This window comes from Plectropomus leopardus, chromosome 11 (assembly GCF_008729295.1).
Source record: "Plectropomus leopardus isolate mb chromosome 11, YSFRI_Pleo_2.0, whole genome shotgun sequence".
NCBI classification, from domain to species: domain Eukaryota; kingdom Metazoa; phylum Chordata; class Actinopteri; order Perciformes; family Serranidae; genus Plectropomus; species Plectropomus leopardus.
This window is the reverse complement of record NC_056473.1, coordinates 7,770,429-7,796,271: the sequence shown is the minus strand read 5'-3', so window position 1 is coordinate 7,796,271 and position 25,843 is coordinate 7,770,429. Positions and strand designations below refer to the sequence as shown.

Genomic DNA, 25,843 nt, shown 5'->3' with positions numbered 1-25,843 from the left:
CCCAAGTCCATTACGGGATGCATGCTGTCTGTAAAAACAAACAAACCCTAAACTCTTCATTTATGGTCCTGTTAAACTCAGTATTTATTATTATGGTAAATATACAGGCAATTTGTATGTTGTGACCATTTGCTCTATGTAATTAATTTTAATATCCTGAAAACAAAGGGAGTTCATATGGTAATGTTTTCATTTTTACAACATTTATGTACCCATGAAGCTTCCTTTTCTACAAAATTCTGACAGTTCAAAGATAACCCTGCAATCCATTATATCCAGACCTGGGAAAAAAACACCTCTGACACAAAAAAGTGCAACTTAATTGTCATTCAAGCTGAAATTTGTACGTCAAAATCCAAGATCCACCAAGCCTGAGTTTGCCCACATGAACAAACCTGACGTCACAGCAACATGGCTGCATGCACAGTGAACCACATGCAGAATTACCTTTTCATCAGTTATTTCTTTCTAGTGTTATATGTTGTGTTTGTGTTGTGAAACATGCTGGAACAATAGCTGCCATTTCCATTACCACTGAGTTTATTTGCGCTTGATATTAGTCATGTTTGTCACGTGCAAAACGAATGCACACAACAATCCTGTGCTTTGGCTTCAGTGGTTCACCCTGTTATGCTTGGCACCAGTTTGCACAATTTTTAGCTGTTATACATTATTTAGTTTTGCAAAGACGAGCAAGACAGTTCACACGCCATTTCTCTTCGCTAATGGCGCTGTGGCAATTGATGTAGGTCCGCTTGTGAAGCTCAGACTTGACATACAAACAGCATTTTACTGTGGGCGTTTCCCAAAAAGATGCACCAGGATGCATTTAGTTGAAAAGTCAGTCATAGCAAATTTGACTTCTAACTTGCAATGAATTGCTGCATTAGTGTTAAATGTGTCACTTAATGGCCATATTTGTCCCTTTAAAGGGGTTCTCCCAGCAGTCTGTAAGGTGACTTGCATGAAACAGATTTTTTGCAAAGATGAGAGCAGCAGAAGCTAAGGTATTCTGACTATAGTGCATGGGTCAGACTCTAAAGCGCAGGATCCCACATTTTCCATGATGCAAACTGATTAAACCACAGGTCACACATAGTGCATTCCATCTGCACTGAGAAGTTGTAAACTACCAAGTTCCCAGTCAGAAAATTTAAACTGGAATGCCCCCTAAGGTTGGATTTCCAATTGGGAAAGTTGTAATGTGTTTTTGTCATGGAGTGTAAAAATAATAGATGCAGCTAATGTGACGTCACCTATTAGTTTGTGGAGTGTTGTATTGAAGTGTCCAATTTGGCAGTTTTGCCATTGCTACCTTTTTTTTTTGTTGAGCCAGAAGTGGCCATATTTCGGCAAGAAAACATGTTTCTACTATAAAGTTGGGCACTTTAACGTGGAGGTCCATGAGGATTGACTGGCTTCTGAAGCCAGCCTCAAGTGGCCATTCAGAGATCTGCAGTGTTTGGTACTTCCGTGTTTGCTTTATTTTTGTAGTCCCAGAGGTTGCCTCATGGTTTTTGTCAACTGGTATTGCTGACAACATCTTGGTTTTCTGACTTGTTGTGTTAGAACGCAGTCAACTTGGGTGTAATGTCAATCCCAGCTCTGACCTCCGACCTCCGAGGTCAATAAAAAGGCAGCAATAATGCAGTTATGTTCACAGGCTGAATACTAACCATGAAGTTATCTTCCCATTGGAAATCAGTGGAGGGCCCCTTTAACAAAAATTACGAACAAAAAAAAATCACAACAGCATTTTACAGTGAAAACCTTTATTAAGTGTTCATATATTCTTAAAGGAATCTCTTTAATTGCTCTAAGGTTAACATCCTTCTCCATATCTGCTAATTTTTTGGTACCTATAGATATCTATTTACACAGGAACATATCCACAGGTGACGCTGGGACAGGCCTTACTGATCCATTACCCTATAGACTTAACTCCTCAGGCACTCCAGTCACTTTACATAATACTGCAACTCCATCATGTTACCCTGTATGTCCCAACAAAACAAAGGGAGTCAAAGAGAGGAACAGAAAGACAAAGACAGACAAATTTAGCTACACAACAGGACATTTGTGTGTGAGGCTGGCATATTGGTTCTCTAGCCCAACGATTGCACACAACACATTCATACAAACACTCACATATGCATGCACTCACACTCACTCGCTCACCTCCACAGACCTCCCTACACACACATACACACTCACACCGCAGCTACGAGTCCTGCAGCACACAGTCCTAATAGCCCCCATCACAGTGTAGATACCACAGACTATAAAATATTAAATTTCTCCTCAAACTGAAGCGCTGTGCAAAGTTAGCTAGCAGGGCATTTAATGGATTTAGTTAAAATTCCTAGAACATCTTTAATATTTACTGTACATACTTTTTAATACAAGTTTTTTTTTTCTCGTCTGGATGATAATATTCTTATAAAATATCTTAATTTTTTTTCTTCTAGTAAATGAAGAGGAACAAAGGGGTGTATGAGCAAACTAAAACTTTCATTTCATTGTCAAACTTTACATATGAAACACAATAGATTTACATCAACCCGATATTATCTGAAAATGAGCACTTTTCTTCTTTTCACAAATAAAACATGACACACATTCTGACGGTGGTACACACGGCTAAGTGTTAACATAGTTTAATACTTGTAATTACAGAGTTTGTCAATGTTTTGTTTGAGTGTACTGTGTGTGTGTGTGTGTGTGTGTGTGTGTGTGGTAGTTGTGTTTGTGCGTATGGGTGCGTGTGTTTGTGTCTGTGCTCGTACTGCAGGTGTACAATGTCAACCCTGTGCCTTCTCAGGTAGGTAGTGGGTAGTCCGTATACTTCTCAATAGAATAACAGTCTCCGCCCCTGCCATGGTCTATGCAATGTTGTGCAAGGGTTAGGTCTGTAGACACACTGGGATAGAAGTGCATTGGGCTCCATCTAAGTGCTGGGGATGATGTAGGGTCAGCAAGCAAAATGGATGTAGTTTGAGGGTAGGTTACACTAGGATTTTGGCAGGAAGGTGTGAAAGGCAGGCTGGCTGGTTCCGTAGTATTCCTCTCCGTCACAGACTGGGATGGCCTCCCTCCTCCGAGCTGATGTTGAGGGCTGACTGGTACTTCATGAAAACAGACACAGGGAAATTCAGGAACCTGAAGGAACGAGAAGGAGAGAAACGATGCGTTTGTGAGTTCTTAATGGAGTGGTGGAAAGTAACTAAGTATACAAGTGCTGTACTACAGGGCAATGTTGAGCTACTGTAGTGCAATTTCCATTTCATGCTACTTTAAACCTCTACCACATTTACTGTAATTTAATTATTATTTACGACATCTATTGCATGTCTATCCGTCCTGGAAGATGGATCCCTCCTTAGCCGCTCTTCCTGAGGTTTCTTCCATTTTTTTACCTGAGTATAGCAGTTTTACTCATAATGGAGTATTTTTACATTTTTGTACAAGTACCTTTATTTAAAGGTATACTATCCAGGTATGCTGGTTACTGTTTGTAAACAAGCTCACTAACAAAAGTGAAGGTCAGAGCCAACCCCGGATCCACTCATCTCATCTCTTACTTGGTCACTACCTTTTCTTAAAATCTCTGCAGATAAATACACGACCACACACTTCAAGTGGGTCATAAGTAATGATTCAGAGGGATTACCTCTCTATTATACTATAAATTGTTTTTTAGGAAAATCAGAGTATACCTCTAAATAGCATTATAAATGTAAGACTTTAACTTGTATTAGCACCTTTATTAAAGTGAGGAATGTGTGTACTTCTCCCACCATTTATACTATTTTAATTATTTTTTTTTGCATTATAGCATATATTATATTTATTATCTCTATATTAATAAAGACAAACACTAAGTGTCACTGATTAATTAATCACATCATCAGTCTGGCCTAAACTGTAACACAGACTCTGCTTCTGATCAACACTACTGCAGTCACTTTACCTTGCAATTTTTGTCTCCATATGTTCCTGTATAGTTTTTCTATTTTTTATTCTATTCTATTTTTTTATATACCTCCTATTATTTATTATTATTATGCTTTATCAATGTATCTTTACTGTTGCCTGTCTTTGTGCTGCTACATTTACTTGACAGTTATAGTATCTCATTACTTCATTGGTAAAAATGTTCACATAATAAAACCTATAAACTCATACACTGTAATATGACATCATTATAGATAAAACTACTTCGCAGTCTAAAGTAAGAAAAATTACCCAACCAGCTACAACATTAAAATGCTTCTTACAGAATATTACATCAGCAATAATGATTAAATATTATAAAATATAACACAGCCAGGGGCCATTCTGCTGCTCAGCAAGAACTTTTACTTTGTAACTTGAATAACATTTTGCTGATAATACTGTACCTTTACATGAGTAAGATTTTGAATACTCTGTGTATTTTTTTGTTTTGTTTGTTTTGTTTTTGCATTATGCTGCTTTTACTTAAGTTAAAGATCTAAGTTCTTCTTCCACTGCTGGCTGAATAGAGTCTACAGGAGGCAGACAGTGAGGAGTTGTCATGAAAATTAAATTACATTGAATTAACACTGCTATACTGCAAATGGGGACACAAATGACATTTCATGGAGATCAAATATGAAAGAAAAATCACATGCATGATTGCTTACATAATGTCATACACTGACTAATCAACATATATATATATATATAGATATCAAGATGCTGGTTCTGGTATGTCCTTACTTACCTAAAGATTTGGTTAGGCGTTGCCTCCCTCTGCAAAAACAGAAACACAGAGTAAAATATATAACAACAGGGTTCTCAAGGTCATGCTATTAATAGACCCCCATGTTCACGCATTGCCAAGCACATGCATCCCTCACTATGACTGGCTGCACTGCACAGTAGCACCAGTAGATGGCACCAAGGATGAGCTGACTGGCAAAAGACTATAGAGCTGTGATGAATTATTCATAAATGGCAGATTTTCCAGATCTCTAAAGTAAGGAATGGTACATCAGTACGACACTAAGGCTGTTTATTTACTGGCAAAACTGCTGATGGCCCCAATTTAGTTTTCTCCTCTGCTATGACATTGTCTGGAAATCTTCCAACTTGTCTTTTTTTCTTATATTTGTCTTTTGAAGGTCACTGCAGTTTGAGATGAGAAAAAAGAAATCACTTACATCTCCTCTGACAGTTGGTCATAGCACTCTGTAGTAGAGGATATTAACAGCTACATGCAGATGATTAAACACGGCACCATGAAGACGTTACACGATTACTTCTACTGTAATAAGACAGTGACATTCCCAGCTCCTTAGCCCCTTTAAAATATGTGTTGTTTTTTCCCTTTCTCTCCTTCATTCTCATCCCTTCTCCACACTTTTGTTTAATGGGTTGTTGGTTGCCCATGCCTGTCTGATTCCATTACAGTCTACAGGGCATGGACAAACTAATCCCATTTCCCTCTGGAGGGGCATACCTGGACCCAGGCCTTTTCACAGTACCTCACTGTGTACACCTGCGATGTAATGCAGACATTACATATGCATGGACTCCAGCATATAGGCCAGGCCATTACCATGACTAAATCATCACATCCCCTGAGAGTGTGGAGGGTATGGCTGTGGCATGAAAGTGAGGTCTGATGGTGGTAGGGACTCTGTAAACCCCCCAACAAAAAAAACAATTGATCAATTTGATCATCATCACTTAAATTCAGTTAGGAATCGTAAGTGTTTTATGTCGGCCTGTTTTTTAGGTGTGTGGACAGTAAAAGGGGTGGTAGTTGAGGGCTTAAAATGAGTGCACGTTATTGATGTTTGTGAGCGGCTGTGGCTCAGGAGGTAGAGAGGGTCGTCCACTTATTGGACTCGGCCACCAGTGTACGAATGTGCGCTTGAATGGGTGAAAGTGACAAGTAGTGTAAAAGTGCTTTGAGCGGGTGTGAGACCAGCAAGGCAATACATATGTGCAAGTCCAATGATGTCTGCACATCTTTTTTTTTGCGTCAAAGCTGTTATTCAGAGGCTGGCGCATGCAGTCTGTTTGCCTATGTTCAAATTCATTTATAACTTCCTAAATTTATTTTTATACAGACTTCATCAAAAGCTCATTACATCAGAACATAACTTTCAGTTGTCATAAATAAAAGAGCTTATATAATAAAGTTTGCCAGACTACTGTATGTTTTATCACTGCCTTAATGAGAGTACACTTTCTGTTTTCAGTCTGGTAGGAAGTCATGGGGGTTGTGATAAATGTGGAGTCTGTTCTTAAAGAGCAACTTTAAGCCATAAAGTATTCTCATTTTCTTTAAGTGTATGCTTTTGCCAGCCCACTATAGCACAAATTGCATTGAGAGTGCACTTTGAGAGCAATTTGTCCACTACCACTCAGCCAAAAAAAAAAAAACAAACCCAAAAAAGCACTGATTCCACATCAGTGACTGAGATATATAACCTAATACATGATTTAAAGGTACAGTTCACCCCAAAATCAATAGTGCGTATTTTTTTCTTACCTTAAGTGTTATTTATCAATCTAGATTGTTTTGGTGTGAGTTGAGTGTTGAGATATCAAAGATGTCTGCCTTCTCTGAAATATAATGGAACTACATGGCACTTTTTTTGTGCTGCCCAAAGGGGTGAACTGCCCCTTTAAAATAATTACAAATCCAGGGGAATCTGTTTCCAGTTCTAAATACATTTACTGTTAACAGTTAGAGCAATATTTATGGTTGTACTTAACCTGTTCAGAACCCAATTATGTTTATTATGGATTTCTCATATAAAATTGATTGCAAAATAATAATAATAGTAATACCAGGACACTTTGACACTTTATTATATGTTGTTTTCTTTTCTCCTGTCCATTCCAATAGACAAAGAATATTAATGCAAAAATCTCTCTAAAATGAAAATGACAATAAGTGGTCTTAACAGACATTTTTTGGACAAAGAAATTGAGATTATTTATTTTTCAAAAATAATTTATTTATATTAATAAATAAAGTGATGCTTTGTAGCACATTACATATATATAGAGAGATTTGAATTTTTGTCATTGTGACTCAAAATATCATTAATTTCTCAAGTGCCTCCCAAAACTAGTCCGTGGAAAACCTTCACAGATGAATATTCTGTGAACATACTTAAAAAGATACAATAAAAGCTTCTTGCATCATTAGAAAGTCAAATCTGAACAGTATTTCCCCACATAAACCTTATTTTTCCTATTCATATTACGCTGACGTTCAGATCCATGATATTTATTTAAAAATCCTGAATAAAAGCTGTCAATCTTTCATGTAATTTCTTGACATGTATAAGTAATATAACATCTGGTGTTTAAAAGTTTTTAAAACAAAAATTATGTATTTATACTACATGGAGAATAGACTGAAATGTGCCTTGCGCCTCCTGCTTTCCTCACAGTCGGCAATGCTTGTTAAAAAAGGGGGCGTGGCTCCACTGCAGTCCACTTTAGATGAGGTGGAACACTGTGATTGGCTGACAGACATCCCATAAAATAAGTCTGTGAGTCGGGAGAGTTGAGTGACAGCAGTAAATCTACACATCCTAGAAAAGTTCTGTCCATTGAAATGGAACGGGGGATCTGAACAGGTTAATAAACTCTAAGAATAGGTAGCCGTATCATTAAAGAAGCTTCCTAAAGCCAAAATCAAGTATTTTAAATTAACATGCTGGCAAGAAGCAGTCCTGTTGAAGACACTAAATCCCAACATGCTCCTGGAGTGCTACTCTGAACCCGACTCTGACTTCAAACACAGTGCACAAGCGAAGAGTGAATTTCCCAAAGCAGATCAATAAAATATCACTTTTTAAAATCACATTAGTACATTCTCACCCTTGCTCTCGGCCAGCAGCTCTTCTGTCATGAGTCCGTCCTGCCGGTTCCCCAGGACGAAGGCCAGGAAGGAGAGGATGAGAGCATCCAGGATGCCCATGATAGCCAAGATGTAGGCCCAACGCACTGAGCAGGCCCCCAAGCTGTATTTGTCTGTCTGCTCTCCGCACATCCGCCGGACCTCGTCGCTGTCCCAACCATCGGGATAGATCATGCAACCCAGTACCAGGCAGACACCTAGGGAGAGGAAGGATGGGGGAAAGAAGGACAAGAGAGTTGTCAACATTAGGTAGGAAAGTGGATGAGGGAGGAGGAACAAAAGGGAAGCAGAAAATAAATGAGTTTGGGGGTAACAAATGAGGTCAGGCATAACGAGATTTTGTGGGGAAATGAGAAATAAAAAAGAAGAATGATCATTTCAAATGCTTTAAAAAAAAATTCTCCACCTGAATACCCTCCTCTCTGGAGATGTAGCTGTTGCATTTATCACATTGATTTTCATTCCCCTCCCTTAGGTGGGAAATAAGTGTCTAGACACAATGAGTGCAAGAGGAAGAGCAGTAAAAATAGCAGTAAACAAGCACAGCAACAGATTATTAGAGTGTAGTATTTGCTCTGATAATATGAAGTGTCCTCATAAACTGCCTGGGATTTCCTCCTGTTCACTTAGTTTACTTGTTTTCGCTACATATGGATGTCTCTCACACTTCTTGGATTTTAAATAGTGGTAATATTAGACTTTAACTCGCTGCTCTTCCTTCTCAGTTTTTGCCCAAAGGGTAAAATCTCTCTCATCTTCAATTTGGGTCTCTCTCATCTTCAGTTTAACAGAGAGTCTTCTCTGAGGTGATGCTGCGGCACAAGAAAAAAAAAAAAAAAGAAAGCCCATGCAGCCTTTTCTCTTCCTCTTTTGATTTTTTTTTAACTAAGCTCTCCTCATTCTCAGTTTTTGCCCAAGGGGTAAAATCTCTCTTATCTTCAATTTGGATTAGGTTCTCCTTTGAGGTGATGTTGCTGCAGAACAGCAGAAGACCTGGAAAAAGAAGCTGACTGCACAATTATCCAGAGTGCATTGCACATTAATAATAAAACACACACTCCCCACTTCCTTATCCCCTAAACACTTGCTTGCTATGTTTCCTCCCTGAATGCTGCTTGTTTGTGTAGCAGGGTGTAGGCTTTTGAGCATTATTCTAGTTTGCTACCCGTGTAATCTGCATTTTTAAAGACCTGCATGCTGCTCTCATTTGCAGACCTTTTAAGCAGAAATGTATGTGTATAACGTTTCCTTATTTGTATCTTCGTGGGTTCATGCACAGTCTTACAACAGGAATTGAGATCTTCTTGCGTGCACACACAAGCTGCCCACACTCACACACTGCAGTTTGTTACAGTAATGCTGCAGTCTTTAATGGTGCCGAAAGACATCAGGGGGTGTTGAGAGACGTTTCAGCGAGAGAAAGCGAGTAAGAGCGAAATTACAGGGCGATATGTGCTGCAGACAAACTGCATACCTAACAGAGCAGAGCATCCCCTCGACTCCTCTTCTGCGTTCCCCCCACAGCTCGAGCTGTCATAACAAAATTCACATGCACACAGAGGTTCAGAGAGCAAGGACTCAGGTACTTATTCAGGCTCAGATGGATGGATTGAGGAGTACTGCAGTGAGCGATTCAATCTCAAACATTTCTTTGCCATTTGGCACAGAAAATGTTTCTTTAAATTGCTTAAGCGCTATGTGAGCAAACAAGATGAGACCCTGGTTTTGTTAGGAGTTTTTGCTTTTTCCAACAACAGACCCTTTTCACTCAAAAACATTTAAAGGTGTAGTGTGTAGGATGTCGGAGGATATATTGGCAGAAACTGAATATCATAAAAAGTATGTATAAAGTATTATCACCTAATAATAAGACTAGTTGCATTTTTGTTACCTTTGCTACCATTTATATCTACATAGGGAGTGTGTCCTCGTCCATGGAGTTCCCCATGTTGCACCGCCATGTTTCTACAGCAGCTCAGAATGGACAAACTAAACACTGGCTAAAGCTATTTGCATTTACTTATCAGTCAGCATAGTTAGCAGCCTCTCCACAAAACAGTGCAGCCTTTCCATCATTGGCCTGGTTTGCATTACTTGGTCTGACACTGGCCCGGCCAGGCGAGCGCTGCAGTGATTTGCTTCACTCAACCCACCCGAGCGCTATATACAATTCAACATCACAGTCTGTCAAACGTCCTCTAGAGTTTACTACATGATTCAGCTTCTGTGTGACTGTCACTGAGGCCTTGACGCACATTGTGACCAGTGACAAGGCTGACAGTGAGCAGGTCCACTTCTACCTGCATCACATGAAACCAAACCTCGACAATCAGTGTGGTGTCCACCTCTCACTAACAAGCCTCCAAGACAGGAGTTGGCCGGTGGCTGCAGAGGCTGCAGAGCGGGCCCTGATATTTACACAAATATAGCAGTGTTGTTAAACCAAACCACCTTTTAATCTTCTCTGTAAGTGGCCCAGGGCAAACCAGAATATATCGAGCTCCACTACATAACAGAGACAGTCCTTGTGTTTTCTTCACAGTCAGACTTTATGGTTTGTTCACCAATACAAAGTGTTTGACAAACAGTTAGCAATAAAACAACAGCTATGCTCAACTGCAGGGAACTTAGAGGAGGTAGACCAATACAGGCAGGCCAAACAAGCTTTAATCCAAACATTATTTTAAGGGTAACTTTAATATTTTTCAACCTAAACACTATTTTTCTTTTTTTTGGTGTCTTAGTGATTCATTGAAACAAGACTTGAAATTAGTCCGGTAGTGAGAGAGACTGCTGCAGCCAGTAGCTGCCACTGAAGGGGCCGTTTACACAGTAATGCTTCATGCATGAGACGTTAAACTTTTGTTGTGGTTTGGCCTTTTTGTTCACACGACAGCAGTGTTTTCGGGGCCAGAAATACTTTTCTCAAAAAAAACTTTTGAGACTGTGTTCCAGAGTGTAATCTTTTAAAAATGCAACCCTTTCTGTCGCCGTGTAAACTGGCAATGCACGGATCCTGTAAGAATGGTGACGTCGCATCCGCACCTTGTGCATGCACGTGTTGTTTCTCTATGGAGTGCCATTACAAAGTTAAACTGCCAACTACTGGCCTGGCATGCATACTACAGCGTTTTCACTTGTTTATGTGGATCCGTGTACACGAGGACCATTTTAACAATGTTATCACATGAACGCAGATTTTTTTTTTTTTTAAATGCAAAGGAAAGACTTTTCTGTTTTTAGTAGGGCCGTTCTCATCTAAACGTGGCCTAAGTGTCTGACATGTTGTCAGAAATGTTTTCCCTGCCAGAGGAGGCGGGACTTAAATGTGCTCTGTCTCTATCAGGTGGCCTAGGGGGGAAGTCATCCATACACACTCTGGGTCGTCCTCCATTGGGGGTTTGGAAAATCAGCAATCATTAATAGCGGTGCACTAGTATGAATTACTTTTTTTTTACTTTGGAAAAAGAATAAGATCCTACCAACTCTTCTCACTGCGTAAATGTTATGCATATCATGGGGCTTTATGTAACAGCTGTCACTCAACAGAGGGAGTGCAATGAAAGACCAAATAACATTTGATATTCTGCGAGTCAATACACATTTATTTTCTCTCTCCCTCGTGATGCATTCACTACAAAGGTAACAAAAGCTTTTCCAGATCCTTCTGGGTGTCTCCTGCACGCCTTTAGCTCAGTTCAACGCCATCATGAATATTACATTGAAGCTCAGGAGGAGAGAGGAGAGGCGCGCACAGCTCTGGAGCAGGTGAGAGACAGAAAGAGACTGAGGGTGCAGGAGAAAGACGAATAAAAGAGGCATACACTGACTGAGAGGCTGATAGCATCAGGGGACGGAGACCAAAAGAGAACAAGAGATACAAGAGCAGTAAAATATCTGTGACAGGAATGAATGCTATAAAATATCTATCATATCATATCCCAAAGCCTGCTTCTGCTCGGGAACATCTCTGAGGGATGCACCGGCCAGGATTACACCAACAGAGGGTGCCACATATGCCGCTCCTGTTTCCAGAAACAGCTTGTGGGGAGAGGAGGAGCACATGTCCCCTCCATACACTGTAACAGTAAGCCTGGAGTCAACTAATCCATAACCGCATAACACGACTCAACAAGCCCGTTCCAGCATCCACTTACATAACCAGGAGCTTCATCAAGATTCAAAACTATAGAACCGTACAGCATCCACCCGTGTTAATAATACCAAAGGAAGAAAGATGGGTTCACTTCAGGCTTTCACACTTACAGAAAAATTTTAAATCCTTTCATATAATATTATCTTGTTGGCAAAGCGGCGTGACGTTTATATGTATTTAAATATTTAAAACATTTCAAAAGACTTTCCTGCATACATGAGAATTGTGAATACATTAATGGTATCTTATAATATATTAAACATGCTCTGGTGCATTAATTCAAATGTCTGTAGGGAGGTAGTGTATGGTGAAAGTAGAGAAATCAACATTAATGCAAAATGTAGGTATTAGAGAAAATATTCAGCAGGAAACATACAGCACTGTGAGTTTACTATTCAAAGCAATAATGGACCAATTTTGTTGCTTTGTGTTTTTCTCATTACCAGAGATAACAAGTCAGATATGACAGTGAGTCATCAGTCAGTTAAGAAAAACAAACCTAACTTATAAAATGAATAGGAAACATGATGTTTTCATTTTAGTCCCTCAGAGTCAGAAAGTTCTACTTCCTATTATTTTGTAGCTAAATCAAAAGCAGAAGCCTAATTAGCTTGTCTGTTGTTGCCTGTCTTCTAAGTTTTTTCTAGTAAATGTAGGAAATGAGTAACCAAAATGAAAGTACATGAGGAAAGCTAAGGGGAAAGTGAACACTGCGCTAAAGGCGAATTACAACTCCTAATCACTTAATTATTAACAAGAAACAATCCAGTGATGTAGATTCACATGCTTCCCTGACTTTGGCTTTGTGTTTGTGTGTGTGTGTGTGTGTGTGTGCGCGCGCGCGCACGCACGTCTCATCTGTGCCAATTCGAAATGATTAGCCGGGAAGTGATCAGCAAGAAATGAATGGTCCAATATTTTGGTAATCAAATAATTGTTTAAGTCATTTATCAGGCAAAAGTGCCAAATATTCACTGCCACTCCACTGCCACTGTTCTTATATATCACTGGAGATTTAATAGCGTTTGTGCATCATTGATCTATTCAGTCCCTTTGGGTTTCAGTGCATTAACTCCAATTTTGGCCATTAGTGGAGATATATGAGATGGGAACCTCTAAACATCAGATATAAATGCTTTAGCTTTAGAATAGACTTATGATGATACATGATGAGAGACTCACTAAAAAGATATTTAATTGGGGAAAAAGAGGGTCATTTTTCAATATCAAATGAGGACTAGCTGGATGTGTGTAAATTCCAATGGAAATGCAGTAACTCACATGTGTGCCGTGAGTTTGGGTAGAACTGTTCTATAGGTTTTTTTGTCACACAGTAGCAGAAGGCACGTTTTACTGGAGGGGACGCTATGTTGGGGACAGTGTGGGTTTCAGGAAGCCAAACAGTGGCTTGTATTCTGGGAGTGTCCAGTGATTAGACCTTTCTGGACAGAATTTCACAAAGCATTAAAAAACATACTCAAAATGAACTTGTATTTGCAATTTTCCACACTTTTCTTAGGACACGTTGGTTTTCAGGCAAAGCGCTCTGATAGATATATGTTTGGTATCCTAACCTCTGCCTCCAAAAAAGCGCTCACAAGGCATTGGTTACTTCCTGAACCCCCCACTATACAGGAGTGAATAGATAGTTATTATTTATTATTATTATTATTTTTCTTTCTTTCTTTCTTTTTTCTTTTCTTTTCTTTCTTTTTCTTTTTTCACTTTATTATTTTTTAATTGCAAATGCTGACCATTGCAATTGTACTAGTTTTTACTCTTATAAACCCATGAGGGTCGGGCACCTGGTGTGCAGCACACGAAAATAACAAAAATCAATCGGTCAGTCAATCAATCAAATCTTCTCTGGCATTTTATCGACCAACCAATGAATTGATCGATCAAAATGAACCACCGGAACAAATAATTGTCAGTTGTTGTCTTCGTGCTTATTATAAAAAACACTTACACTTTATTTTAAGTTTCCTTATTTAGCATTTATGAACAGTATATTGAGACTTAGTAAATGGTTTGCAACATACTATAATGTCAGCAGTTACTAAACGTTTTTGTCAACAGCTGGGCCGATTACTCCTCCTCTGGACAACCATGAGAGAAGGCTGGTGCATAAACAGGTAATGTTGAACAATATAGTAGAGCACCAATAGTTGTAATAATATAAAGTTTTTATCAGAGAAGTTATAATGGCTTAAAAAATACTGTATTTTAAGAAACACTTAAAATAAATACATTATAGCTGCTTACAACTACATTATAATGTGTTGAGAAAATTTTTTTAAATGTTTATGTTCTGCTCAGGAAAGCTAAATATGGACGTAAAATGAAGTGCCCCCCCCCCAAAAAAAACCAAAACATTATCTCATTATTTTGACATCTGCTGGCTTCACTGAATCGCAACGCACTGAAGCAAAACTTGATGCTGCAGTAATAAATGGTGTGCTCCAAATCCTGGCAACAGAAATAGCAGCACACCTGACAGAATGCAGCTGTCAGTCGGAGCAGAGACGAGATATTAACTGACGGCATTATCCTACCCTTTCAGCTTTGCCCTTCTCCCCGTCTCTCTCCTGCTCTCCCTGGAGAGGAGCAGCAGACAGGCGCGGAGAGAGGAGAGACCGATTATGAGGCAGAGAGAGGCGAGAGGTGGTGAGAGACAGAGCCCGTGTAGGGTGCCATGCCTGGGCCCTGTGTGTGGCCGCCAGCAAGTACCCAGCACCACGTTAACGTCACGAGCACTGGCTAACCATATGCCGGAGCCCCTCGGCGGAGCTATTCTCAGCATTTACTCGTTTCTGCCTTCGCCACACACCTCTCTGCGTTTGTCTTTTTCCCACTCTGGGACCTTGTCAACGGAAACCTGGACTGAGAAATGCTTGTTGGCTAACAGCAGCTTATGTAAGAGACTGTAGGTAGGGCAGATTAGGTGCGGAAGGCTCCACAGGAGAGTCTGAGGGCAGGCAGGCAGATGGTACAGAGCGGTATGATGGCAGTAGATTTGTCAGAAGCACATTGGCTCTTTTTTCCCCCCCACAGAGATGACAAAATCCCATCGATACTGAAAGAATTCTGTTGCCACCAATAATCTCCATGTGTCATTTGCAAATCGGAGGTCCGATGTGACCTCCAAAGCAGAAGCTTGATTGGATTTGTGTCTTTGCAGACAAAGAAAAACAAATCTCATATACTGTATACTGCATTTGAAGGGTTTTATCTACCTCCATAGCATCTGGCCCATGTTTTACTATAACACCGTCAACGCAGCTGCATGCCCGAGCGTGCTTTCAGTGTTTCAGCATGTCATCAATTGCGCTGGGTGGCAGATGGAAATACACAGTTCTCTCCATCACTTACACATCTGCAGAACATCAAAGCAGCCATGAAACTGGATTCCCAATGTTTAACTCCCACAGTCCTTTGTGGATCCCATTTTCTCCTCTCTGGCTGTGACAAACTGAATTATGCATACACGCATCATCCCAAACTGCGCTATCTCACACTGCATATGGATCCACATCTACACACAGGCACAGACATGTATATCAGTAAACATGCCCCTTTTTGTGTAAAATATACACAGCAGCTTAAGTGCTGAGCATCATTTGTCACCTTCATAATGACACATCTTGGTGCTGGTGAATCAAAGAGTGTGCTCACTGAACTGTAAGCCTCGCTGGCGAATGAGCCCACGGCTGGCAGAGTGGCATTTAAGGTAAAAGTCAGCTCCAAAAAAAATAAAAATTGGCACAGACGCTCAGGGCTTTGAGTGTTTATCCCAGTGGGGCTCCCCATGAATATGTAAGTTTGCTTTAATACAATAGCTAACTTTAAACTCCCACAGGTGAAGCGGTGACCTGAATGTGGGCAAACTCTTCGGTTCAAAGTGTTGCTTGTGCCTTTTTATGTATCATTCATGAGATACAAAAAGACAGTAACGTTATTACTCACATCCAAACAGAACAAAATAACAGCTTGCCGTTGTTCTTCATTGGTTAGTAATGCGATCTGCTGCCCCTAAAGACACGGTTCATCCCTGACGCTTGTTGTCCGCGTTGCTGTTCTCAGCATTAAGCTGCAGGCAGAGAGAGACTCCTGCCAGTGCTGAGGCGCAGTGTGACCGTGTGGCTGGGTGCTCGGGATGACTCACGCTGCTGAGACTGGAGACAAGCAGCGCAAACACCACACTGTGGGAGAGAGCGAAATAGCCTAAAGTTTCGAGGACCAAACGGTTGGTTCTGCATGTTTTAACGGTTTGCCGACAATTTGCGTATATTTTACATTTTCAGCAGACTTTTTTTTAAAGCATGCTGGATGTTGGCGTTTCCTCAAGCACTTGAATGCACCAACAAGTAGGGTTTTCAAAAGCTCGCCTGCTCATGACTTCATTATAGTATCATGCAATGATTTAGGGGAAAATGCAGCAGGCTAAATTTTCACCGTGGCTCACTCAGTGTGTGGAGGCTCATGCACAGTTGCAATAACGTGTAGACACGTGTGTCCTAATACTTACAATATATATAAATCACAGCTTTTATTTCAGTCTTTTAAGGAGCATAAATGATGCTAAGAAACCCTGAACAGCATTAAAAATCACTGGATCACATGACTGAGGAACCTTAACGTATTAAAAATGTAGGTTTTGCCTACTGTTAGTTTATTAAATGACCAGTCAGTCAATGTAAGAGTGATTGCAAGCTCTATTCCTGCATTTTGAAGTTTGTTGGTTAACCACTGGATTGTACCGTTATATAAAGGTTGGGTGATTTCTTTCCCTGACAGACTAGCAGTAAAATGATATAGGCTACACTTTCATAGCCCTAAACCTTAGCTGAAGATTTTTTTTTGCCTCTAATGCATCCAAAATGATGTGTGGAAGCTAGAACGTCATAGTTTGATGCGTAAATCCACTGACCAAGTGTTGGTGTTTGATGACTTGGAAGTGAATGAGAATGTGTTGTATTCACCCATTTACACACACACACACACACACAATCACAGTTTGTTGGCAGCTGATCTGCTATGCAAGGCAATTGCCTGGCTATTGGGAGCAATTTTTACAATATAGTCAGGTTACAAGTGATGTGCATCTGGGATTAAATGTGATTATCTGCCACAATGCAAAAAGGATTTCAGTTCGTAGTTTGAGCCTGTGAAAGTTTGAATTCTTTCATCTTGCTCTGTTACCAAGGGAGCCTTGTCTTTTGGTTTGATCCTCAACTCAACATGCTTCACGCTCTGTAGGCTCCCCAGTTATTTCTGGTATTCTGCCATTTGCATTTTACACGCTATGTATTATGTAGGCTTCCATAATCATGAGGATGTTCCAGTCTCTGATTGGTCCTCCTCATATAATTCTCAGAACTCAAAAAGGAAATTTTGGTCCCCAGTTCACCTAGAGAGCTACCTCTGCAAGTAGAAGTGTAGTCAAATGACAAGGCTGTAGAATGAGACTAATTAATCTAATCTTTCAGTCCAGACTCTAATGAAGTGCAGGCAGCATCAACCCCCTCCCTCTTCACGCTGGACAATCAAGACTTCTCTCTGGCTCCAGAAATGAGACAATGAGTACCAAAGAATGACGACTTAAGACTATGACAATGATATGACATAATTGCATCCAGACAAATGGGCCAATTAAGAGTGTATGATCTATATAGGAGGAGTAAATGGAGTGTGAAAATGTGTCACCACTTAAGTCTGCTCCATGGCCCAGGTCTACTGGCTTGAGGAGAACAAAGGAAAAGGGTTAGAAATGTGGGGATAGTGCAGTTTTATGAGTGTTATAATGTATTTATGTGGCTATATTAGAAAAAAAATATGATAAATATATAATTTCATATTTTCACACAATATGGACTTGAGATGAACATTTGTTTCAACAGCTGGCTGGACTCAAAGTTAAGACAGCTCTCCAAAAAATATATATATTTCCGAAGTGTCAGGGATACAGCGGAAAGTGGAGCAAGAGAAACTTTAGAAACTGATTCCAGCTATCTCCCCCGGAAGATGAGGAACATGCGTCTTGAGATGAGCTGTCCACAGTCCAAATCTATTTCTGCTTCAGTTGCTGGCAAAACTCGGTGGTTTGCTGGAGGGGAGCAAGGAGCTTCTAGGCATCCTCTGTATCCCGCTCTGTCAACATCTTCAGCAGTTTTCTGCACAATGAGCACATAATGCCCACAGCTTACCTATCAATTTAATTCCAAGGATTAGAAGGAGCAAGACATGGCTTATTTCATCAAATCAACTCTGTTGCATACCAGGGCAAGTCTTGGAAGAAAACTTTTAAACTATCTTGCAATGCTGCAAATAATCTTCCCACATGAACACATACCATAGCATACCTGTAGGCTGCAGGAAGCGCTCTGACTTTTACAACAGGGAATAAAACTCGACAAGAAGGGAATCTTTAAAGATATAGTTTTGACAACAGCTTCAGAACAATCCAAAAAAAGAGACTGAGAAAAAAAAGACTTCTCTAACAGAAGCATGTGAAATATTTTTTAAACTAGTGATAAGCAGCGGACAGAAACGAAGTACATTTACTTAAGTACTGTACTTAAGTACAGTTTTTGAGTATCCGTACTCTACTTGAGTATTATTCTTTTTGGAACCTTATTACTTTGACTCCAGTACATTTCTTGAAGGCTCTTGTTACTCATTACATTTGCTTTGAAGTAAAGGTCGACTGATTATCGGCCTGGGGAAAAGTACTTTGAATACTAAAGTATTTTTTTAAAAGCAAGTACTCTAGTACTTTAACTCAAGTAATAATTTGACTCAGCAACTTTTACTTGTATTAGAGTAATATTTGACCGGTAGTATCTTTACTTTGACTCAAGTAATAGAGTTGTGTACCTTGTGCATCACTGCTAGTGATTTACTAGAATGGGTTAAAAAGCTTTAACAATGTCTTAGTAGTGTGTAGACTGGTTGATCAACTTCCTGACTATAAAAAGCAGTCAGGAAGTGACAATAGCATCAGGAGCAGTAATATGGCCTCCAAAAAGAAAGGTTTTGACAGACCAACAGTAGCTGGAGCTGCTGGTCTAATGCTGCCTCAGTCAGTTTATTTGTTTGTGTTGTGTAACTTTGGTTAATGCAAACTAACCCTTTAAAACAGGAAAGTCACATAATAACACAAACTAACTGATCAGTTAGATCAGCAGCTCCAGAGAGCTTAAATCTTTTAAGAGAATTCAATTTCTCAGTAGATTCTGGTGGCTTTGAAGACCGTGATAGAAATGCCTCAGCACTGAGGTGAAAGTTAATATAACGTTCACCTGATTTTTTGACGTGGGGCTTTTTGAGGTGGCTAAAACACGTTTTGTTGCCATCTTCTACAGTACATAACTTCCGTTGTGGTGCTCCTGCCTGCTTCTCCAAACGTGCCTACCGTCATATCTCTCCTGTTATACACTGACACACTACCAAATCCGACACGTTGGTCTCACTTAAAATAATCTTGGAAATAGGTTGCCTTGAGAAAGGAAAGTAAATGTAACTATAATTCTTAATTTATGTTTACCTGTATCCAAATATTAGGTTCACTTGAAATGTATCTGTATTGACTTTGTGAAGTTGTTGCAACTTAAAAATGACCTTTTTCTTTTTGAGTGTGAGCAACTTCAGTAAACCAAGTTCATCTGACTTAACTTGATCATGACAAAGAGGATTTTGCCAATCATGAAATTATGAGATGTGGATGTTGTTTTCTTAACATGTTTAAGAAAATACAAATATGATGGACTAGTTTGCCATGAGCAGTGTACAAATATATATCACAGTAAAGTTGGTTTACTGAAGTTTCTGAAACTTAGAAGGATTGATTTCATTGCAACAGCTTCACAAAATTAAGTAAATATAAATACCTTTTAGAAGTAAACTTAACAGTTAGTTATAAAGTAAACATGGTTTAAGATTAATAATTATCTGTTCTTTTATTTTTTAAGGCAGCCGGTCTCCTAGATTATTTCAAGTAAGATCAACAGTACCTCATACAACCCTAATTAAATAGATCCAAACTGTCCCTTCAAGCTAACCTATCTATATCTGTCTACATCACTGTCTCATTGGAGTTAATGATCAATGACTTGTTATCGTTAAAAGCTGTTTTTATAAAATGGCTAAATGGTGTTTCAAAGAGTGTGTGTGCTCTTAATGTCCACACAGATCATCCGGTGAGACGGCGCCTCATTATTACACATTGATTGAAGGAGGTTTTAGAGAGCAGAACAGGCTGCCAGTGTCTTCAGGTGAAGCAGGACAGGCAGCAGGAGGGACACACTGTGCTCTGAAATTATTGAGGGACTCCACTCAAGTGATACAAGGTTGACACAAGAGTGAGACATGTGCCTCTTCAGTAAATGGAGCACTTCAGGTTAAAGCAGAGGTGGGGATGCAGAGTTACAGCGTGGAGGAGGGGGGGTGAATCGAGGGAGGAGTGCAGCGTAAACCGCAGTGAGCAGGCCGGGGTGGAGGGTTTATGTAACAGGTCCAGATGCAGCCCGTACCTCCACAGAGGATAAAGATTATTGGCAAGGGCAATGGGGATCAAAAGAGACCGTTTGAATTCTCGGTGAAAATACTGACTTGGCCACCGATTCAGGGACGATGGAAGCAAACAGCCTCGGCTCAGACGGTGCTCCATCAGCCAACAGTTAACATTAGGAGTATTCACTGGGGACAGTCTGCGGGCTGCAGCAGAGCACCAGCCATAAATGATGTAGTTAAATTGTTTTTAACAGCATTTCCAGTGAAAATGACTCATTTTAAGAATAATAATTGAAATGATAATTTTCATAAATGGTCCCTCCAGCCACTGCTTTCTAACATAGCATTGCTTAGGGGCTAGAATGACTACTGCAGCTATAACAGAAATGATTATATTCAGTGGCAGAATGAAACTAACTTCAGTACAAATTCGAGGTACTATTACTAAACTCGAGTATTTTAATCTCATTACACTTTCTACCCCTACTCCACTACAGAGGGAAATACTGTACTTTTTACTCCACTGCAATTATTTGATAACTTAAGTCACTAGTTACTGTATAAATCAAAGTTTTGCACACAAACCATGAAATATGAAAATACTAAAGTACAGCTGAAATAGTAAGTGGATTGATCAGAAAATTAATTAGCAACTACTTTGATAATCAATAAGCAATTCCTCATGCAAAAACATTTGAATGGTTCCAGCTTCTCAAATATGAAGACCCGAGGTATTGCTCTGGAGTGTAAAACTGTATCAACTGGAAATACTCAAGTACTATACAATAATGAGGCACTGCACTACTGTAGAAACAATGTAGTAGACTCTGTGAAAGAAGACCTGCTTTGTTTGTAGACATACTTTCTAAGGTAATGAAAAAACAGCAATTCTTAATTTCAGGGTTATTATAAACTAATGTCGTTAGAAATATGATAACTTTTCTGCCAATATATCCCCCTAAATACCACACACTGGACCTTTAAGTTCGCACCACTGCGCAGCTACACGCATCACACCCTATTATTTGCTTTACTGACGCTACAGCACTGAAAGTTTTTTTTTTTTTTTTTCATGGGTCACAGTGTCCTTGCTGTCCCACCTCATCCCTCCCCCTGTGGAATAAATCAGCAGCCTCCGTCCCCAGCCTCTGGCCTGAGCCAGGCCACTTCTGAGATCACAAGGATTAAGTCAAATCTATAGTCCCCACCGCCTTCAGAGACACAAAACACAGGGGACTGATGATGGAGACTTGGCTGGTGTTTAGAGTTTATATTCCACAGCGCTACATCTAAACTCACAAAGTGCAGCTAATTAATCACTATTGATTTGTTTGGTTTGATGTACAAAAACATTTTGGGGTTCTTAGATTAAAACCAACTGTTCTGCATTTACAAATATGCAAAACAGCAGCACATGGCCATCCCTGTGAATCTCTTCCAGTCTGTAATTACCGGGAAGAAACTCATGCACAGTACATTCATGTAAATTGCATGTGAATGTAATATGATGTTGTGTAAAAATCCATCACCCGTCCTTCTCTGCTGTCCACCATCATAGTTTCCTAATGCCTCCCGCCGGCTTTAATTAGACAGTTCAACTAGCTGTATGTGTTTCTAATTACAAAGACTCAGGAGTGGAAAGCTGTAAATGCAGAGGTGATTTGACAACAGGTTAACTGGATAGATGTGAAGAAAACTGGCAAGAAAGTAGGATTGATTGTTCCTCATTGTGAGATTGTAAATGAAAACAGTTCAAATAGGAGAGACAGGTTGAAAGACGCAGACAGAAAAAGAGCTAAGGAGAGTCACGGCGGCGAGTTTGCTCTCTAAATTATCTCCATCTTGTACTTGGATGTTGAGCCGCCTGCTGCGAAGGTGCCACTTGTGGATTAGTGCACAAGGCGGTGTTGTGCATCCAGTTGATTTGATTGAAAAAAGGTTGTGGGTCAGCACATTCGGTTTCGGCGCTGCCCTGAAAAGTCCCGGTGAGAATACAGATTGGCTCTGCAATTATCCCGAACCAGTTGTCATCACGTCTCTTTATCGCCTGACTGTCTCTGTTGTGTAACCCCAGACTACCAGCATGGATTTCAGCCAAAGATTTCTGAAGCATATTTAGGATTTAAGAGCAGTTCCACAGTTTTTCTTTTGCTTCAAAATCTCTCAGGTCTTGTTTGTTTTGTTTCTTACATCAATATGAGCCCATTTCTCATTCTCTTATAGACACAAAGAGGAAACTTTTTTTGTTTTTTACTGGTATTTCATAGTTAAAAGCCCTGATGCACCGTGCTGTTGTAACAGCAGACAGCACTCTCCCGTGTTGTTTCACTATCTTGATGCTACACAAATCTGCCCCACTGGGTATCTGACTTGATGTGCTGTAGAGAGACATTACTCCTCTCTGTGTAGCTGCAGCAGCACAACTGACTGGACGCATCAGACTGTTTCTAACATGATGATGGTAGCCGCCAGCCCCCAAACTGTCACAGGCTGCTGTAAAATAACAAAAAGGTCCAAGGTAAGATTAACCTCCTGTCAAGTTTGGACATTCCAGTGTAGCATTTGTGAAAGTTTCAGGTTAGTCAACTGCACATTCTTACAATTGGATAAATTTAGACTACCCACACTGTAGACAGAGGAGCGCACCTGGAGCAGTTTTAGGGTCAGTGGAGATTAGGGGCTCAGTCCTTAAACCTTTGAATGGGGCTAGATGTATCAATGCATGTGTGCTAAATATTGACTTGTGTCGGTGCGTCCCTCTTAAATCTTTGTCTGAGATGAAGTGTGAGGTTATTTTTATGCCTACTGGAAGTGAATTTATGCTTCCTAGACGAGCGAAGGTATGACACTCCCCCTGTGATAGGATAGTACATATTGCCCTCATTGCTTGGTTTGGTAAATGTTTTTATGTTTTTTTGCAAATTTGCCTACTGGACTGCATTCATGATTGCTAAGAAACACCTGTCAGTATAAGACAGTCCATTACAACAGCACTGCAGTACAATTCATGTTTGGCAGGGGGCGGCGTCAACGGCAAGCCTAGTTTATCCAACCTCAACTGTCTTAATCACATTAACATAGGTACGATATTTTATCATGAATTTAACATAGATAAGAAACTGAAGAGCGTACTGAGGTTAAACTCTAAATAAATGAAAGATTCTTTGTTTGCAGGGAAAGCATGTTTAACATAGCCTATATATGTGTGTGTGTGTGTGTGTGTGTGTGTGTGTGTGTGTGTGTTTCCACAAAGGAGTGACTTTGTTGGGACAGCATGAGTGTTTGCAACCCTGTAAAATGTGAAATTATTTTATGTCTAGATTTTAACATTCATGTTCAATTTCAAATTTGCATAGGCATTCTTACCCTAAGGCTCAAAGATTTTAGAGCGATGGACACAAAGCATCCACATAAAGTGGAAGACTGACTGACTAAGATTACGCTGAACAGCGTGGGAATAAATTATGATATAATGAAGTTGTGTAGATTTCCCCCAGATGGCCTGAATTACTAGATTTGTAACTTATCATTCTTTTATTTACTTTTCTTTTCTTTTTTTTTTGTAGAAAGTAAGTCATAGAAGAGTCTGAAAAGTCTCTAAGTCCAGCGAGAAAGTTGCCAAGTTGGCAACACTGTATGAGAGGGGCAGGGACAGCTATGCTTGCCAAAAAAAAGATGAGTTGGTTGTATTAGTTCATAATTCATATTTATATTAAATATTTGGCAGTAAAAGAAAGACCTGTGGCTAAAACAAACCCACCCGTGTCTGTGGCCTAATAGTCAGGCCTGAACATATGATGATGGTGCATACTTATGATGACACCACAGTGATGCCACAGGTAATTTATTGATCAGATTGAAGTGTAATTTAAAAATTGGTAGACCTGCCAGATTAAAAGCTCCTCAATATATATATATATTTTTAACTGAAAATGCCATTTGACAGTGTTGATCAGTCACTGATTTATTTCTCCCATTAGTCATCCTCTTGACATTATTCCCATGACATTGCTTTCTAAAATTATTAATATGAAGAATATTCATTCAACAGCTTTAAGAAGTGGAGATGTGGTGACATTTTGTACAAACTACCAGCTAATGCAGTGACGGGAAGTTCTTGTGTTTTGTCCTTCAAAGTACTTTACAAAGTCAACCCAAATTGAAGTGAACTGAACTATGGATAAATAATAATTCACTGGCATTGATGTGAACCCAAATCTTCAGGGTAAACAAAGTCGAGTTGGGTACAACTTTGATGTGTCGTTATGAGTTCAATTGAGTGAACTCAGTTAAAATGCAGAAGGTCATTCAAGAACAAATGACAAAAAGCTTCAAAGGGCAGTCAAAGATGAAAAATGAATTTGTTAAAAGTTAATATAGTTACTTTTGGGGGGTAATAATGTAGTTTAGTACTTTGAGATCAATTCAATTTTGGACAAATCTTAACAGCACCTCATCAAATTAAACACTTTTGTGCATTTCAATAGAGATGTGTTTAATTTATATGCAATTTTTTTTGCTGTAATGTCATTTTGTTTTGCACTGGAAACTTGAAGTTGTGATTCAACAAAGAAAAGTCAAAAAAGTTAATCAAGCCCTGCATGGATGGTCATGTATTAGCATGCAGACAAAGCAAAGGATGTGCATCTATACTGTCTCCCTAAAAAATGAATGGGTGAAGCATAAACATACAGGCAGGAAGCAAAGCAACTTGCAAAAGTAACAGAATCAGCCTTTTTCTCAGTCAAGCACTAATCTGCTTTTAACTGCCTGATAGGTATCCAGACCAAAGTGCTCATTTACAGCATTAATCTGGAGAGCTGGAGCACACAGGTCTGGTCCTGCTGCAGTGGAAAGTGCAGCTCTGCGACGGCTGCTCTCATGCCGAGCTCCACCTCTGCATTTAACTAAGCTGTAATGCTCCTTTCAAACAAGCCTCTTTTAAAAGAGCTAATGGGAGCGAGAGCCACAGAGAAACACAGATACATACAGAGAAAGAACGAGGTGACCCAAAGTACCAGCATGTCTTCTCTGAGCTCTGTTTTCTGATTTGTTTACTGTCCATCTGTCTTCAGACCTCATACTACTCTCACATATGTTGTCTCCCTGTTCTTTTTTCGCAGAATTGCCATCTCTGCTTCCCCTTTATCTTCCTTTCTCACGTCTGTCAGGCACTACAGGTTTAAGGTTTTGATGTGTTGATCCCTCTTGTTTGATCTTTATCCACCTTTATCTTAAGTAGATTTCAAGTGAAGGCACTCATATAT

At 39.7% G+C, this 25,843-nt stretch overlaps 1 protein-coding gene across 1 annotated transcript in view; it reads right to left on the bottom strand.

The window, feature by feature from the left end:
• Positions 1-2,424: 2,424 nt before the first annotated feature.
• LOC121950334 (LHFPL tetraspan subfamily member 3 protein-like) overlaps positions 2,425-25,843 on the bottom strand; it is a 31,238-nt gene continuing 7,819 nt past the window's right edge. Inside the window, exons 2-4 of the mRNA XM_042496292.1 lie at positions 7,870-8,106; positions 4,745-4,773; positions 2,425-3,159 (exon numbers count right to left, since the gene is read on the bottom strand). Coding sequence (XP_042352226.1) covers positions 4,757-4,773; positions 7,870-8,106 — 254 coding nt within the window. The 3' untranslated portion in view covers positions 2,425-3,159; positions 4,745-4,756. The remainder of the gene's footprint in view (positions 3,160-4,744; positions 4,774-7,869; positions 8,107-25,843) is intronic.